We start from the raw sequence: 17,753 nt of genomic DNA, 5'->3' as shown, positions 1-17,753 counted from the left end.
AGCGATCTCGTATAGAAAGCTATTCCGCGCGTATATAAAACAAGTCCGCGGCTCCGAACTGTAGTAAAGGGACCTCTGGCTAATACGTCGGGTTCCGTGTCGGGCTCATAGCTGAAAACTATAGTTTTTTACTTTGCTGTCAGGGTCAACAGAGACAGAGAGAGGCGTCGAAAGGCTGCTCCAAATTAGTGTTTCGGAGGAACGAACACAGTGTACAGTCGAGTCTTAATAGCTTACTTACAACTGGGCTCGTCAGGCACTCTTTTTGGCTGCAGTGGTTATTATTATATTTACATACTTCTCCCATTTCTGGTCAGTGACAACTCTTACTGAGCCCATGAGGCTACATTCTTTAGGGCTATGCCTGTAACACTCTGCCTATTGCCTTCATATTAAATCATTTTTTCAATAATAATTAAAAAAAATATTTCTTCACGTCATTATGTGGGCCGCAAGTAGAGGTGACATGGGCCGCGAGATTGAGACCCAGGCATTAGAGCCTCCTATTGGCTGTTTTGTTTGGGTTTCCAGAGGGCATAGCCTAACATATAAAACAGGAAAAGACCGCCATGTAATCCATTTACTTCAACAAAGTAACTGTATTCTGAATACCACTTTTTTTAAATGGTAACTGTAACTGAATACAGTCCCCAACACTGGCTATGTCATAATGAATTATTGCATTTGACCCACTACTGGTTAGGTTTATGTAATAAAGTATTTGTTGAGTGTATGCAGATATTTTCTTATGTTTTTATATTCTGTCAAATGTTTCTCAAACATAGTCTCAATTTCCACACACTATCAGAATTTTTAAATTTGCACAAAAAAGAGCTTTAACCTGTTTTTCCTTCTCTTGTTTGAAGTCACAAAATAGCAGAAACAACTAGATACCATTGACCAAACATATAAAACATTGGAGGAATTAAAGCAACATTTATTAATTCAAAATTTCAAAAAGACAAGGACTACATACAGTTTAAAGTTTTGCCCTCAGATATGCAATAAATCTAAGTTACAGGCTTTGAGAGCCCAAATGGTGGAGCAAACAAATTGCCAACAGTTAAGATGTAATGGAAACAAAACTAAACAAAATGCCAAAGTCTTAAATATAAGGTCAATAACAGAATATGAGGTTCCTTTTAAAATTCAGGAAATGCTCAACATTGTCATGAAGTTCAACATTTAACTTGAGAGTAGACGCTGTCCTCAGCAAACTCTCTCTTCCGCCTTCCTCTTGTTTTTCTTTCAGAGAAATTAATTGAGGCGTAGTTTAGTTCTTCATCAGCTTCACCCTGCTTTATAATTAAACCATGAGCAAAAACTGTAATAAAGAACTGTTAAAACAATATATTAACTAACAATATTTGTTATTACTTACAGTTTGGTGCAATTTGTCATTTTGTGCTCCTGACATAGCACTTTCTGTTCCTGTAAATATGACAGTATGTCACAAATGCACTTAATGTGGCATTCGTTTCTGAATTTGTCTGACATGTACATATAGAATATATATTTATTTTCCATTTTCCAAATGCAATGAGATCATTTTTGCCTTTAAGAAAGACTTTAACTTCTATAACACTTACCTTTATATGGTTTCCATAATCTTTGGTAGAAGATGAGGAAAACATTTCCAATGACAGAAATGGACAAGAACACTAATAAGGTCATTTGGATAGATACTGATTGTGTTGTTTGTTCTGGAAAATAAAAACAAATAAATCTTCTTAAAACGTCTTATGCCTCATTTTAGAATAACATGTTATTGTGTAATAATTCCAGTACTTAATTCATAATCATACCAAGTTCCACTGAAGTTCCATTTCCAAATAATATCTCCCCACATGTGGCCACAGCGCAGTAGTAAGTCCCAGCATCAAAAGCGCTGATATTTTTAGAGAAGTGATAAACACAGTTTTTCTGAGTCTCTGATCTTTTCTCACATTCATTTTTTCTATTTCCATCAGAGTAGATGATGTTTGGGTGAGATTTTTGTGATCCTGCTCTGAACCAAAAGACATTATAATCTCCTGGACATGCCTCATTCTGAGACTCAGAGAGGACTGAACACTCAAGAGTCACTGTGTCTCCTGTACGGACCGGTTTTGATGCTGTCGGCTGCTGGACAACAGAGTAGTTTGATGTCCTCTGAATGTTTCCTTTATAATACAAAACACAAACATTCTTCAAAGCATGCTCAGAAAATATTTGATAAATTAGGGTGCAAAATTACCTTTTACTAACAGGTATGTCCCACTCCATTCAGCATTAATCCACTCTGTGATTCCACAGTGATAGATTCCCTCATCCTCTTGGATTGTCTTCAGAATGATCAAGTTGCTAAAATTTTTATCATTATTTACATTAAATCTTGAATTTGAAAATTCAGGACCATATTCCGGTGGTGTATTTTTATACAGTGCCAATATTAATTTAAGAGTTTCTCCAATGTTCTGCTTGTACCAGTAGATTGCTTTGCTGCTCAGCTCTTTCGGTAAAGCACAGGTTAAGGTTGCCGGTTCACCAAGTTGAACTATGTTCACTGGCACCAGAGAGTCTGAGTTAAAACAAAACACAGAAAAGCAAAATTTTGCTTTTTAAATTGTTATCATTTCAAAAATATTATTGTTATTATCTATAACTCTACACATATATATTTTACAATAAAAACATATATCAGATTTATGAACAGAAAAAAGTAGCCCTTACATCCTTGATGAAGAAATAGCCATATCATCCATAACCCCACCATCTTGATACTACTCCTTTTTAGGAACCTCATTGCTATTTCTGTGAGTGAAGGAAGTGAGATGAGTGACTGGGTAAGACCATCTATGCATATGATTGCTCTGATTGGTTAAAACATAATAGATTCAAAAGTACACTTCCTGTCACATTGATCTCAACCAGAGGTTTTTCTTTTTCATCTTCTATTGCAGTTGTTCAGATTGTTCAGTTTTCATATTTATATTCAAGTTTGTGATTGTAAGTCATGTTCGCAAACAATAAGCATGGATACATGGATAATAATTCTTGGTACATACGACAATATATACCTCAGATATGTAACACTTCATAACATTTTGTATTTTTGAGTAAATTTGCAATGTTTCTTTGGTGGGAAGGTCATGAAATTTCTTCCTTGGAAGAGTTGAAAAGCAGACTGAACCAACAGAATAATAAGTGCAAGATTTTATTTGTGATTATTTTTTTGATAATTAAAATATCCAGGCTCTTTTTCTATTAGTTACTTCTAGGTACACCCTTAATCAGAGATCATAGGTATCATGATGGTAGTTATGAAATCAAATTTATTGTCAAAAGGTTTTCTTTTTCATTCCCTGCTCAAACTACCATCAGGTTCCTTACCTCCATTTTTTTCTGGGGGAGTACTGAGGTGTATCTTTAAGACTGACTAAGGCTCACCACAGTCCATTTGTTTGTCTCCTCCACTATTTCTCCACTTCCAAACAAGAGTTGCTCCACCTGAGACAGCAACTCTTCAGAACTTCAGAAGGAGGAAGTCTATGCTACAGCCCATGAGTATCAAAGGGGAGTGCCTGGAAAGGGTGTCCAGTTTCAAGTTCCTGGGTGTGCACATAGACATAGACCTCCAATGGAGCTCAAATACCTTGGCAGTTGTAAAGAACACCCAACAGCTTCTCCACTTTCTGAGAATCCTCAGAAAAATGGACCTGAAGTCGGGGCTGCTGATTGTCTTCTACTGTCGCTCCATTGAAAGTTTGCTGACACACTGCATCTGTGTATGGTTCTCCAGCTGCACCATGGCACACAAAAAGGCACTTCAGAGGGTCATTAATATGGCCCAAAATATCATGGGACACCCTCTTCCCTCCATCAAGGACCTGTACATCACTCACTGTCTCAAGAGGGCACGCAGCATCCTGCAGGATTTCAAACACCCAGGACACCGGGTGTTAAGCTGCTGCTGTCTGGCACGAGATTCAGTTTGCTGAGGTCGCGCATAAACAGACTCAAGGACAGCTTTTACAGGGCAATAGCCCTAATCAATGCTAACAGACACCAAAGCACTCAAAAACAAGAGGAGGGCCTTCCGAGCAGGCAATAGAGAGGAGGTGAGAATGGGTCTATGGCGTTATTAAAGGGAAAGATCAGAGAGGCTAAGGAAAATTACAAGAGAAAGCAGGAGTGAAAACTCCAGCAGGAGAGCATGAGAGTGGTGTGGAGTAGGTAGTTGGGTGCCGTGACCAGTAGCGGTTTTAGATACGGGCGACACGGGCGGTTGCCCGGGGCGGCATCGTGGTGGGGGGCGGCACCACGGCCATCGGCCAAAAAAAAATGCTCGTACTCATGCTCCCCCGACGTCAGCCAGCGCATATTGGGAATGGCATAGGCACTGATCGGTTTTCTATCGCCCATTTGCTGGGAGTAAGGGCGCCCTCCGTTTGCGAGGTGCGCCTGCTGCTTGCGGCGCAGGGAGGAGAGGGCGGGGCGGCGGGGGATTCTCTGGCTGGCTGGAGCAGCATCTAATAACCAACTCGCAAAATAAAACAAAAATAAAACAAACCAACAACACGAAAACACCAGACATCATCATACAGACTTATAATTTGTACCGATGTTTTTTTCGAAATTCTGTACACGAAAAGTGAGCGCGAGAGCCCTCGGTGCGCCTGCTCGCTGCTGAATTCAAAGTAAACTTTATTGTCATCTCCGCTACATACAGTCCAGTATATAGAGAGACGAGACGACGAGGCTTCAGTTACAGCAGTGCAAGTAAACAAACAATATATATAAGAAGAGTAAGAAAATAAATATACACTTTAGGACTCGGGGTAAAGGGATCAATAACAATTTAACATTTATAATTTACAGTTTGATGATTTAAAGTCTCACACACATCCCGTCGAAAGGGGAGGGGGCCTGCTGCTTCCAAATAGAGCACATTTCATTCATAATGTTGTAAATCCAAGCCCATTATGTATTCATGATTTAAATCCTGGGTTGTGTGAAATCTCAGAAATACACCTTAGACAAAGTGAATCTGTGAACGAAGGTGTAGGTCTGTTAGGTTATGTTGTGGTGATCCTCGAGTTGAGAGATGGGTGTTCATACTGGAGTGCAAAATTAAAACCAATGGAAGATGGACAAGAAAAGTTCAAAGCCATCAGGTGCTCAGTTTAGAAAAAAGAGAAAAGAAGAGGAGGAGAAACAAGCAAAAGATACAGGTAAGCAGATGTGTCATTGGATAATGGCAGGTTAACCTGAAACAATCAGAATCAGAATACTTTATTAATCCCTAAGGAAATTATGTGGGTTACAGTTACTCCAAGAAGAAATAGTAAAAATAGCAACAGTAACAGACTAAACTCCAAACAATACTTTATGTTACAGATTTTAATATTAATTAGTCAGTGTCAATTGTTGATTTGTCCTGTTCTCATTGTATGACGAATTATGATGGCTGTTTGGTAGCCGTTTGCATACCATGCATACTCTCTCTCTCGTCATATGTGTGTGTGTGTGTACAACAGTTTTTTCTTAATGTACAATCCTTAATATGTTTTGTGTGTGTGTGTGTGTGTGGGGGGGGGGGGGGGGGGGGGGCGCGTCAGAGGGAGTGTTCGCCCAGGGCGCCAAACAGGCTAGGACCGCCACTGGCCGTGACACCCCTCCCCCAACTATTTCTTTTACTCACGACCAGATGCAAAGACAAATGAGAAGACTCCACTCAGGCAAGTCTGCTGGACCGTACAGGATGTGTCCTCAAGGCCTGTGCAGCCCAGCCTTATGGAGTCTTTAATAAACTGTTCAAGTTGAGTCTGAGTCTGCAGAGGGTCCCATTACAGTGGAAGACATCATGCCTCGTTCCTGTACCAAAGATGCCACGTCCCAGTGGCTCCAGCGTTTGAAGCCTGTCGCACTGACTTTCCACGTCATGAAGACCCTGGAAAGAGTCATCCTTGACCAGCTTCCAACCTATTGTCAGGCCGCATCAGTATCCCCTTCAGTTTGATTACCAGCTTACCAGAGCTGAGGACGCCATCGTCTACCTGGTCAGTTGTGTCTATGCCCATCTGGACCAGCCAGCGAGTACAGTGAGGGTCATGTTTTCAATAACATCAGGCTGACCCTCCTGGGTGATAAGCCCACAGCAATGCAGGTGGATGCCTCTCTGGTGTCCTGGGTTGTTGATTACCTCACAGGAAGACCACAATATGTGCGTCTTCAACATTGTGTGTCTGACAAGGTTATCAGCAACACAGGCGCACCACAAGGGACCGTCCTCCCCCTTTCTTCTTCAACCTCTACACCACAGACTTCAGCCACTGCACAGAGACCTGCCATCCTCAGAAGTTTTCTGATGACTCTGTGGTGGTTGGATGCATCAGTGAGGGTGATGAGATGGAGTACCTGGCTGCGGTTGAGGCCTTTGTAAATGGTGCAAGCAAAATCATCTGCAGCTCAACGTGATAAAGACCAAAGAATTGAAATTGGACTTTAAGAGGACCAAACCTGTGATGCCTGTTTCAATCCAGTGAGTCAATGTTGACACTGTGGTGGACTACAAATACCGCGGAGTACACATGACAATGCCCAATATTTTTTATGAGTCTGTTGTGGCTATTCCCATCCTCTATGCTGTTGCATCCTGGGGTAGCAGGTTGAGTCAATAAACTGATCTACAAGGCCAGTAATGTTGTGAGGACGGAGCTGGACTCCCCTAAGGTGGTGTAGGAGAGGCGGATGTAGTCCGAAAAAAGAACAATGCTGGACAATACCTCCCACCCACTCCATTACGTGCTGGTAGGTCACAGGAGTACGTTCAGTGAGAGACTGAGATTAACCAAATGCACCACTAATCTCTCTGTACAACTCCTCCATCTAATGCACAGTACACCGTGCAATAGTTACACATTTTTGGACATGCTCTGTAGTAAAATTAACAAAGTTTTACAGTTGTCAACCATATATATTTCACCTCTATAATATACTGGATATTTATGATTGAGCTATTTTTATATATTAGAGTTATTTCTTATATTTCTTAACTTTGTAAATATTGTGTTATTTAATCTAATCCAGTCTGTTACAGCTATTGTCTTGGAGCAACTGTAACCACATAATTTTCTTTGGGATTAATAAAGTATTCTGATTCTGATGATGATATACATTGTGAATAAACATGCTCCCTGTGGGGACACTGAAGAGAGATTAGACTGGTAGTCAAGCTGCCTCTGGCTCTGCTTTCACTGCTCTCAATATCAATTACGATATTGTTAAATTGTTATAGACATTTCCAGATGTCTGTATAAACACAGGCAGTGAAATAGAGCAGGTAAGTTTTCCCTCACTAATCAGCTTAGCTAACATGTAGAGGAGTGCAGTGTAAATAAACTTTTAATAACTTTTCTAGGACATTTCTAGTACATTAACAATGAAAGCTTTAATGAAGAGAGGGACACATTTTAAAACTGGACAAAGATAACCAGAGTAAATACAAACTTTTTAATCATGATTTTATTTATTGAAGGAAAAAAATCTATCCAAACCTACCAGGCCCAAAGTAACTGCCCCCTAAACCTATTAAATGGTATGTTTAGGTTGGCTTAACAGCAAGAATTAAAATCAAACATTTGCTTGTATTAATCACACAATCTGCTGCAGGGGCAGGTCCTCCTCTGGTTGCCACCCTGCAGTTCAGCACACAATGTTGTAATTAACTCACGTGTTGATAGTCATGTGATCAGCCTGTCTGTTATTTAAACATTTTTTTTTAAGTAATGCCATAATTACTTTTCCTAGTAATTAATTAATTTACAGTTACTTTTTTCAAGAAGTAACTAGTAACTATAACTGATTAATTTTTCAAAGTAACTTGCCCAATCATTATGTTATATGTTAAATTACAAGCCAAAGCTTGCAAGCTTACTTAGTAAGGATTTTATGAGTTCATAGCACACAATGCTTGTGTCAGTGTTGGAATTGTTATGAAGAAAAGTGAATGTATTACACATTTCCTACTACTTTTCTTAAAAGTAATATAGTATGTTACTTAATTAGTCATTGAAGAAAGTAATTCATTACATCTAAATAGTCTCCTGGTCACAAATGACCTGAAACCAGTTTAATAGTGAGTCACTGCATTATACCTTTTAAAGGTATCATTAAATAAACATAAAAAGCATCAGGAGTATTAAATGTAATATTGTTTTATTGTAGAAAGGATGACAAGTTCATACAGTTCAATCAGGGATGACATAAAATGCAACAAAACTATGTTACGGGCTTTGAGAGTCCAAATATAATAAGTAAAAAACAGACCTTTCAGTTAAAAAGAGTAAAATCAAAGAGTTTCAAACAGGTTCTGTAACAGGATGTCAGGCTCACTTGAAATTTCAGTTCTATCATTTAACTTGAGAGTAGACGCTCTCCTCAGCGGTCTCTCGCTTCTTTCTTCCTCGCGTTTTTCTTTCAGAGAAATTTAGTGCAGCATAGTTTAGTTCTTCATCAGCTTTGCTCTGCATTGTAATTACAACAGACAAAACAAATTTTTCTTAATCTGGTTTAGATCATTATACTAACTTTTCAGACATTTTATTATCAGACATTACTTACCAGTTGGCGTAAGGCATCATTTTGTGCTTCAGTTATTGCACTTTCAGCTATAAGTATGAGATTATAGTAACAAATACATATTATTAAAATGCACTTAATATGCAGTTTACTTCTGAATTTGTTATAACCATAAAATTCATGGATAGAAATATATTTTTCCAATAATTAACATAGGAATAATAACCACTATGGAGTGGTAATAATATTTGCAGTGTATACAATGACTGTCTCCCCCATGGATTTATTTTACATAAATGATTAGTCTTTAAATTATTTAAGTGTAATGGGATAATTTTGTTCTCATAATTTTAGCTACCTGTAGCTCTTACCTTTAATTGCTGTACATAATCTTCGTTTGCAAATGAGGAAAATATTCCCAATGACAGAAATGGCCAAACAGACTATTAAGGCTATTTGAAGAAACTCCAATTTTTCGGCTTGCTCTATAAAAAACAAACTCAGAATGTCTCATCACTCATATTTTAACATATTTGAAGTATAAAAACCAGTAGTGAACACAAAATCATACCAAGTTCGAGTGTCGTTCCATTTCCAAATAATATCTCCCCACATCTGGCCACAGCACAGTAGTAAGTCCCAGCATCAGAGGAGCTGACGTTCTTAGAGAAGTGATAAACACATGCCTTCTGAGTATCAGATCTTTTCTCACATTCATTATGTGTATTTACATTGGCGTAAATGACTGGATGAGATTCATGAGATCTGTCTCTGAACCAAAGAACTCTGAGACCTCCTGGACACTTGTTGACAGAGTCAGAGACTGAACACTGGAGAGTCACTGTGTCTCCTGGATGGAGTGGATTTGATCCTATCAGCTGTTGAACAACAACTGATTGTTTCTGATTGTTTCCTGTGGAATAAAAATTCAAACACATTACGCTGTCATAGTAGCTCAAAAAAATTGTAAATGAGGATGTACACTTACCTTGTACAAACAAATATGTGCCACTCCAGTTAGTCCTAATCCACTCTGTGAGCCCACAGTGATAGATTCCCTCGTCCTCTTGGACTGTCTTCAAAATGGTCACATTGCTGAAATTATTATCATTATCTACCTTAAATCTTGATTTAGAATATTCAGGACCATACTCTGGTGGTGTAGATTTAAACAATGTCATAATTAACTTTAGGGTATCCCCGTGATTCTGCTTGTACCAGTGGACTTCTCCACTCTGGAGCCCTTTGGGTAAAGCACATGTTAAGGTCACTGGTTCACCAATGTGAACTGTTTTCACTGAAACCAAAGAATCTGAAAGAAGAAAAAAATATATGAAAATGGAAAAAGCTTTTTTTTCATGTAACAATGTACACAAATTATTCCATATAACAAAAAAACCCTTACATACTTGACGAAGAACAAACAATGTCATCCATAAGACGATCATCTTGACACTGCCCCTCGTTCAGGACTTCACTGGTGTTTTAGTGACTGAAAGAGGCGGCATGATTGTATTAGGTCAGACGGTAAAATGTATCTGATTGGTTAACACTGAAAAGACTGAAAAATACACTTCCTGTCACACTGGTCTCATCCTGGGCTGTGTAAAGCATATCACCTCGCTTTCAACTGTTCAGATGTACAGAAATGCATTGCATTTTACATTTCAGATTATATTTTGCATTACAAAAAAGAGATAAAGAACAAGCAGAGCCGATGTCCTTTTTTCCAACTAATATGTAATTTTTGTAGCAAAGTTCATGGCAAACGATTCAGCAGTCGCATTAAATATCACCCAGGTTTACCCCATGGTGGAGCTAGAGGTAAAAACAGTATAATGGCAACTGCAAGATTTTAGCTGTGATTATCCTTGCTCAGTTAAATTAGAAAGACTTCTTTCACATCAGCTGGATCCAGAAAACCTAAAAGCCAATGGCACTGTTCTATCATGTGTCATGATAGTAGCCATGAAATCAAATTATTAGAATAGAATAGAATAGAATAGAATAGAATAGAATAGAATAATCCTTTAATTGTCCCACAAGGGGAAATTTGGTTGTATCAGCAGCAAAAACACACATATACAAACAGAGCAGGACACAGAACAGAAGCACAATTTTTACATATTTACATCATGGACAATAGTTACCAGAGCAGAGTACTGTACAGTTGTTTAAATTAGCGTACACATAGTGTGCAAACGGAGCAGGATACTGAAAGATGTTTAAATAGTTAAGAATATTTAGAATAATTAGAAAAGTGCAGATTGTTTATTGTACCTGTGCATTAAAAAGTAGACATGTAACTTCCAATAAGTTGTATATATAAGCTGAGAAAAGTAATGTGCAAGTTATAACAGTAGAAGTTGTTATTATTTGTCAAGACAGTTTTTCTTAATAGGGCACTGACCAAACCCTCTTTCAAAAGTGCACCATATGGACTTCCTCTGAACTGAAATACGGGGATAGAGGTCAGAGGCCATAGAGAGAAATGGGAAATTGGAAAAAAAGAAAAAAACACAAGCAGAAAGGATTTCTGAATCTTTTAATCTTTAGTTTTTAAATGTATTTAATACACTCTAAATGCCCATAATTTATTTTTAACTTGCAAAATGCTTTGAGATCTCAAATTTTAAAGTTTCTTAATTTTCTTAAATTTCTTAACCTATTTTCTACAATGTTCCCAAAACACCTCACTGAAAAGGTGTCAAAGGTGCATCAGTGTCAGGTACCCGCAACTTCAGCTGTTTCCTTTGATTCTGAACTTTTTAAAAAATTGATCAAAGTGTGTTTGAGGTTTAACAAAGTTGCTATCAGCAAAGGCCTACCAGCAAACCTCCCACAGAGCCTTTCCTCCTTGTTATCTATGCAAAGTGCAACAAGAAGCACAGAAGTTAAGCTGGCTCATAACTCAAGCATAAAATAAGAAAATGCATATTTAATTTTAATGAATATGCTCCCTATCTTTTAAATCCCAACTTTTGTAATAAAGTTATACTTTTCACCAGTAGTTTTTGTTCCTATGACCTGCATGATGCAACATCACTTCCACTTTCCCATGCTGCCGAGCTCATTGCTGAAATCACTGGTCTAGTCCAATCATCTTTCTCCCACCTTCGAGTTTTCACTGCTGGGATCGCCAAATACCTGGGTTGACTGAGTACTGTACTCTCTATGATAAATGCTTCAATTTCACATGATTTATTGAGATAGAGAAATTAATGTATCTATTTTTGCTGATTACACTCTGATGACTCATCACAGCAGAACGAAATTCCAGCGGCAATAACATTTAGTACAGGACCCACTAGATGTTAGTGGTGGTGTAGTTAAAGATGGAGGTTCGGATGGAACTTTGAGTGAGATGGGTGAGGTGGGTTGCACAAATGAGAGTCTTAGAGGGAGAATGACCACTACTGGTGTGCGGATCGATATTGAAATATCGATTCTTCCGATACCAGTAATTTATGTTCTAGAATCAATTCTCATATTAAAAAATTGATATTTTAGTACTTTGGGGTAAATTTGTAGTTTATCATTAACAGCAACACAGTGGAAAGAAACTATCATTCGGATCGTCTAAATTGGAAGGAACTACTTCCTCTTCTGCCTTTCACAGTCTTATGCGAAATATGGCCGTATAAATGCGTCGCAGCCCCTGGCGTGCGCAATCACAACAATGGCTGAGCGTAAACGGAGTCATGTGTGGACGTATTTTACCTCCACAAACAGCCAAGACACGGTTTGCGATACATGTGGCAAGACAGTGAGGTGTTGTGGCAACACCACTAACTTCGTCAAACACCTCACAGTAAATCATATCACAGAATATGATGAGCTTATGTTGAGGCAAACTGAAGAGGAGGAGAGGGACAGCTGCTGCTAGGGTGAGACAGATGACTCTCGCGGAGTCCTTTAGTGCTGCAGGCAGGCAACATGCTCAAATAGTGCACAACTTCAGGTTTTTTATTTCTATATGATAATTCTGCATTATTAAGCAATGAGAACAAGTAGTCTGATGTCCTGTAATCATTATGAAGCTTTATTATTATATTATTACAATTTCATAATACAATTACATATTGTATTATGAAATACAATGAAACATCAAGTTTTTGTACAGAGTATCATATCGGATCAGTATCATCAATACCACCCTAAATTTTACTTAGTATAGGATTGGAAAGGAAATCAGTGGTATTGCACATCACTAATGACCACAGTTTAAAGGATGCAAAGTGGCTGATTGGCTCAAAGAAGGCCAACAAGAAGATGATTGGACTAGCGTAATGATGTCACTATTGATTTTGACACTGTGGGAAAGTAGAGATGTAAAGAACAGACTACCAACTGAATACTGAGGAAACAGGCAGATGAGTGATTACAGATTGTCCTTATTAAACTAAGAACAAACTTAATCAATAGACTAACAAATTTTCTAATTTCATGATCTGCAGAACCAGCATTCTCCCCTATCTGTTGGATATTGCCTGCTAAATTCTTTTTATACCTGGTAGAGATAAAAATGTACTTCGCTGTCTGATTTTAAGTGCTTAATCTTGACAGTTTACAGCAGCGGTCCCCAACCTTTTTTGCGCCACGGACCGGTTTATGCCCAACAATATTTTCATGGACCGGCCTTTAAGGTGTCACGGATAAATACAACAAAATAAAACTAGTACCGGTACCGAAAAAAAGAAGATTTATTCATAACACACATGAAAAGACCCAGGAAAACCGAGTTAACGATAAAAACGATAACAAAATAACGCTGAAAACCGATAAAAACCCTGAAAACCATACATTTCACACCTGAGTCTCAACTCTCGCGGCCCGGTACCAAACGACTCACGGACCGGTACCGGTCCGAGGCCCGGGGGTTGTGGACCGCTGGTTTACAGCACAATCGACAATGAAATCAGAAATGGACTTTCTCTTTCAACAATCATGATTCTGTTAAAGATGATATTTTATAGCGGGATGATCTGGATGCATCCTATTTCCAACACTTCATTAAGCACAACTATTTCAGTGTGAAAACAATCAGCTAGAAATGTTCATCCTCTTGGACTGTCTTCAAAATGGTCAGATTGCTAAAAGTTTTTGTATTACATGCGTCATATCTTGATCTGAATATTTCTTGACCATACTGAGGTGGTGTAGTTCCATACAGTGTTGAAATCAATTTAAGCTCATCCCCGATACTCTGCTTGTACCAGTGGACTTCCAAAGTGCTGAGCTCTTTATTGCTGGGTAAAGCACATGTTAATGTTGCTGGTTCACCAAGCTGAACGATTTTCATTGGAACCAGAGAATCTGAATTAAGAGAAAACAAAAAAAGAATGATGTGAAAATGTTCAAATGCAAAATAATTTATTTTATCTTCAGCGTATCTATTTCACATATAATTTCTCTACATAGAACATTTTTGGACGAAACTAAAGAGCACTTACATCCCTGGTGAAGAAAAAGCAACGTAATCCATAGCACCTTCATTTTGACACTGCTCGTTGTTGAGAACTTTGCAGGCATTTTAGTGTGTGGAGGCAAGATGATCATGTTAAGTAAGACTGTAAAATGATTCTGATTGGTTAACACAGAATAGAGTCAAAAGTCTGCCTCCTCCTGAACTAGCTTCATCTTTGTGACAATAAAACATTTCACCTTTCTTTTTGTTGTAGAGACCAGGTTGTTCACTTTTTACCTTTGTCTTTTTAATATTTTTCAGTCTCTACTTCATCGTTTACCTTGTCCTTGGATTTCAAGAACATAAACAGCAAGTGTCAGTCACTACTGTTCGTGGAATGTACTGCAAGAAATATCCTAAATACATAATGTTGCATTCCAGATAAAATTTTGCATTTTGTTAAAAAAAAACAAGTTGAACCCATGGCCAGAGGAGTTGGTTCAGCTTTTTCAACAATCAGAACTAATGTGCAATTTTTGTTGTAATGTTCATGTCAAACCAATCAGCAGTTGTACTAAATGTCACCTGAATTGACCCGATGGTGGAGCTAGAGGCAAAGGCAGAATAATGCCATCAGAATTAGTTGTCATTTTCTTCCTGCAGCTGAGGTGGTGCGACATCTTACATTGATGCATCTTTGACACCTCGTACTGTAGATAACATCAAGACCCATCGAGTTTTGGGCATATCAGTGTATCTGGAAAGTATTCACAGTGCTTTTCATGTTACAGCCCTATTGTAATTCTACACATCTATTCTGGACTGATATCTCAGATGTTGTTCCTGTCATTTAGTATACCTACATCTATCACTACAGCCATCACCTCCTTCCGCTTAGTGTACAGTCTCAAGGTACTAGATTTATGCTAGATTTAAGGTGAAATCCTCGATGCATAGTCAGGAGCTTCCTAGTCTTGATATCAGTGGCTTCTATCTCCTTCTTCGGCCAGCTGATTAGCAAGGTACCTGATCACTGTCAGGGCGTAGGTGTTGTTAGCCCGGATGTTGTTCTTGCAATTCAGCCAACTCCTCGGGACTTGCATGACCTTCTGCAGGTATTTAGTGGTTGCTGTTTTCCTTGCAGCCTCTTCATGGTTTCCATTTGGCTGTGGGATCCCCAGCTACTTGTAGCTGTCCTCAGTGTCTGCAATGTTGCCTTCTGGTAGTACGATCTCCTCTGACTACCTTCCCTCTTTGTTACTATCTGACTACACTTCTCCAGTCTGCATGACATTCCAGTGTCATTGCTGTAGATCTTGATGGTGTGGATCAGTGAACTGATGTCTCGTTCGCTTTTGGCATCCATGCAGAGCAGTTGGCTAACTTGCTCCATTCCGTAGTTTGTTCTGTAGCCAGTCTTGTTAATGATCTTACTGAGGGGGTTAAGGCCTGTGCATAACAGCACTGGGGACAAGGCTTCTCCTTGGTAATTCCAGCACTTGATGGTAACCTGTTCTGTTGGTTTTAAGTTAGTCTTTAGTGTTGTTCGCCACATCCATCCCACAAGGCTGAAAACGAAAGGTGACAGAGCTTTATAAACTGTGGCCCCATGGCTCTGGAGCTCTCTCCCTTTGAGCTTGAGATCTTTGGACTCAAGGGTCTCTTTTAAACAACAGCTAAAAACTCATCTTTTTAAACTTTCTTTTGGTTAATTTTTGTTTTTATGTTTTAGTTTCTGTGAAGCACTTTGAGATTTTTATCTTAATAAGTGCTATATAAATAAAATTGTAATTGTACTTTTTTATTTACCTATCCCAATTGAGCTCCTGATGAAGGCTCTTAGGTTCCTGTTGAACTTGTATAGTTCTGGGCATTCAGGTGTGGGGTATTGAGTCATAGGCTTCCTTGTAGTCAATCCAGGCAGTGCACAAGTTGGTCAGTCTGGTCTTGCAGTCTCAGGCGACAGCTCGGTCTACCAGTAGCTGGTGTTTCAGTCCTCTGGTATTCCTGCCAATTCCTTTCTGTGCCCCACTCATGTACTGAGCCATGTGCCTGTTTCTCTTATGCCCTATGATGCCTGACAGGAGCTTCCATGTGGTACTGAGGCAGGTTACTGACCAGTAGTTGGATGGGACCAGTCCCTTCTGTGGGTCCTTAGGGATCAGGAGTGCCTGCCTTCAGCTAGCCCAGGGGTCTGCAACTTTCATCCTTATAGCTCCGTGTGGATGGGAAAATAAATTATAAGTATTTAATTGAAGTGTATTTTATTTGCAGTTCTAACTTGGAAGATTATTGTGATCTTGAAAAATTAAAATAAAATTATATTTTATTAATTTCATCGCTCAAAATAAGTGTGACACTCACGGAAGCCAGTATAACCGCCAAAAAGCCATGCATTTATCGAGACTTTCAACCCCGAGTAGGCCAAGTATAAGGAAATGTAAGAAAAGAAAAATATCTTAAGAAAAAAGAACATTTAATGATGCCTGGGCAGAAGGCTGATCTGAGACAAAATCAATTCAAGAAGTGGATAGAGTCAAATTCAACAACATATGCAAGTTTTGTGGTAGCTCAGGAAATAGTCAGGCACAGGAAGCTGTTCATGGATGGAGAATATATGAAAGAATCACTCATTAAGATTTCAGAACTCCTAATCGCGGACTTTAAAAACAAAAATTGTGCAGAAAATCCGACAGATGCCTCTCTCTGCAACGACTGTCAAAGACAGAACCACAAAAGTGGCAGAAAATATCACAAGACAGCAAATTATTAAAGACATCAATTCAGCTCAATCACCTGGAATGAGTCGAAAGACAAAAGTGACATTGAACAAATAGTGCTGTTTTGCCGATATGTGAAGAAATTATTGAGCTGATACCGCTAAAATGCCAGACACGGGGGGAGGAAATCTGTGAGGCTGCGCTTGATTGCTTAAGAACCAAAGAAATAAAAACAGCTCACCTAGTGTCGGTGGCTACTGTTGGGGTACCAAGTATGACGCACACAGGTGCTTTGTGGCCTTGCTGCAGAAGTCACTGGATAGAAAGCTGCTGACATTTCACTGCATCCTGCACCAAGAGGCATTGTGTGCGTAAACCTTTCCTCCAGAATGCACAGAGGTCATGAATGTTGTCATTCAGATTATCAATAAAATAATGGCAAAAGGTTTAAATAGTTGTCAGTTCCGTTCGTTGCTGGATTAGGTGGAGAACATGTACTCTGATCTCCTGCTGTATAACAGATTCTGGTGGCTCTCCAGAGGAGAGATGCTGAAATGCTTTGCTGCTTTGCTGCATGTCTGGGAGAGGTGAAAACTTTCATGAGCAGCAAAGGGCTCACCTTTTCTGAGCTGGAACAGCCAGAATGGCTGGAAAAGCTGCACTTCATGGTGGACATGATAATGTTAGCCTTTGAGCGCAAACTGACAGTTTTAGCCAGAGATTTACAGAGAGGCACACTTTCTCACTTCCCCTCTGTAAGGGAGTTTAAACAAGCTCATGAGTTGATACATTCTGAGTATTAGCAGTCTGCAATCACCACAATGCAAGCATTGTTTGGGAAATGATTCCGTGAGTTCAGAGAGGAAAAAACCACATTATCCTTCCCGATCACTCCCCTGACCATCGATCCATCCCTGTTAAATGTGACTGCAGGTGTAAGTCAACCTGATCCGGAGATCGAGCTGGCTGACATACCTGACCAAGGTATGTGGGTGTCCAAATTCAGACGCTTGACAGACGATGCTGAAGATGTTGCCCATCTGTTAAGAGATTTTGTGATGTTT

General features: G+C 39.1%; 2 protein-coding genes across 2 annotated transcripts; both read right to left on the bottom strand.

Moving 5' to 3' along the window:
* Positions 1–1,788: 1,788 nt before the first annotated feature.
* On the bottom strand, positions 1,789–4,362 carry LOC134633887 (signal-regulatory protein beta-2-like). The gene is made up of 4 exons (XM_065472120.1): positions 4,234–4,362; positions 3,635–3,908; positions 2,237–2,560; positions 1,789–2,162 (listed from the first exon to the last, which is right to left on the bottom strand). Exons 1-4 carry the CDS (start codon positions 4,360–4,362, stop codon positions 1,789–1,791), a joined length of 1,101 nt encoding a protein of 366 aa, XP_065328192.1.
* A 3,273-nt stretch (positions 4,363–7,635) lies between these two features.
* On the bottom strand, positions 7,636–15,362 carry LOC134633877 (signal-regulatory protein beta-2-like). Its single transcript, XM_063483029.1, has 5 exons — positions 15,215–15,362; positions 13,675–13,878; positions 9,551–9,874; positions 9,134–9,475; positions 7,636–7,679 (listed from the first exon to the last, which is right to left on the bottom strand). Exons 1-5 carry the CDS (start codon positions 15,360–15,362, stop codon positions 7,636–7,638), a joined length of 1,062 nt encoding a protein of 353 aa, XP_063339099.1.
* Positions 15,363–17,753: the final 2,391 nt, after the last annotated feature.

This window comes from Pelmatolapia mariae, linkage group LG2, assembly GCF_036321145.2.
Source record: "Pelmatolapia mariae isolate MD_Pm_ZW linkage group LG2, Pm_UMD_F_2, whole genome shotgun sequence".
Classification (NCBI taxonomy): domain Eukaryota; kingdom Metazoa; phylum Chordata; class Actinopteri; order Cichliformes; family Cichlidae; genus Pelmatolapia; species Pelmatolapia mariae.
Note: the sequence above shows the minus strand (reverse complement) of the source record. Positions and strands in the feature narration are given on the sequence as shown.

Excerpts from the sequence above, each read along its gene's own strand:
- LOC134633887 (XM_065472120.1), bottom strand. The coding sequence starts at position 4,362 with ATGCGCTGGCTGACGTCGGGGGAGCATGAGTACGAGCATTTTTTTTTG. Across the intron at positions 2,561-3,634 it reads TGTTCTTTACAACTGCCAAG|ACTCTCTGGTGCCAGTGAAC; the intron begins GTATTTGAGCTC and ends GTTTTAACTCAG. Across the intron at positions 2,163-2,236 it reads GACATACCTGTTAGTAAAAG|GAAACATTCAGAGGACATCA; the intron begins GTAATTTTGCAC and ends TGTATTATAAAG.
- LOC134633877 (XM_063483029.1), bottom strand. The coding sequence starts at position 15,362 with ATGGAGCAAGTTAGCCAACTGCTCTGCATGGATGCCAAAAGCGAACGA. Across the intron at positions 9,476-9,550 it reads CACATATTTGTTTGTACAAG|GAAACAATCAGAAACAATCA; the intron begins GTAAGTGTACAT and ends TTTATTCCACAG. Across the intron at positions 7,680-9,133 it reads TGGAACGACACTCGAACTTG|GGTGGCAACCAGAGGAGGAC; the intron begins GTATGATTTTGT and ends GCTGAACTGCAG.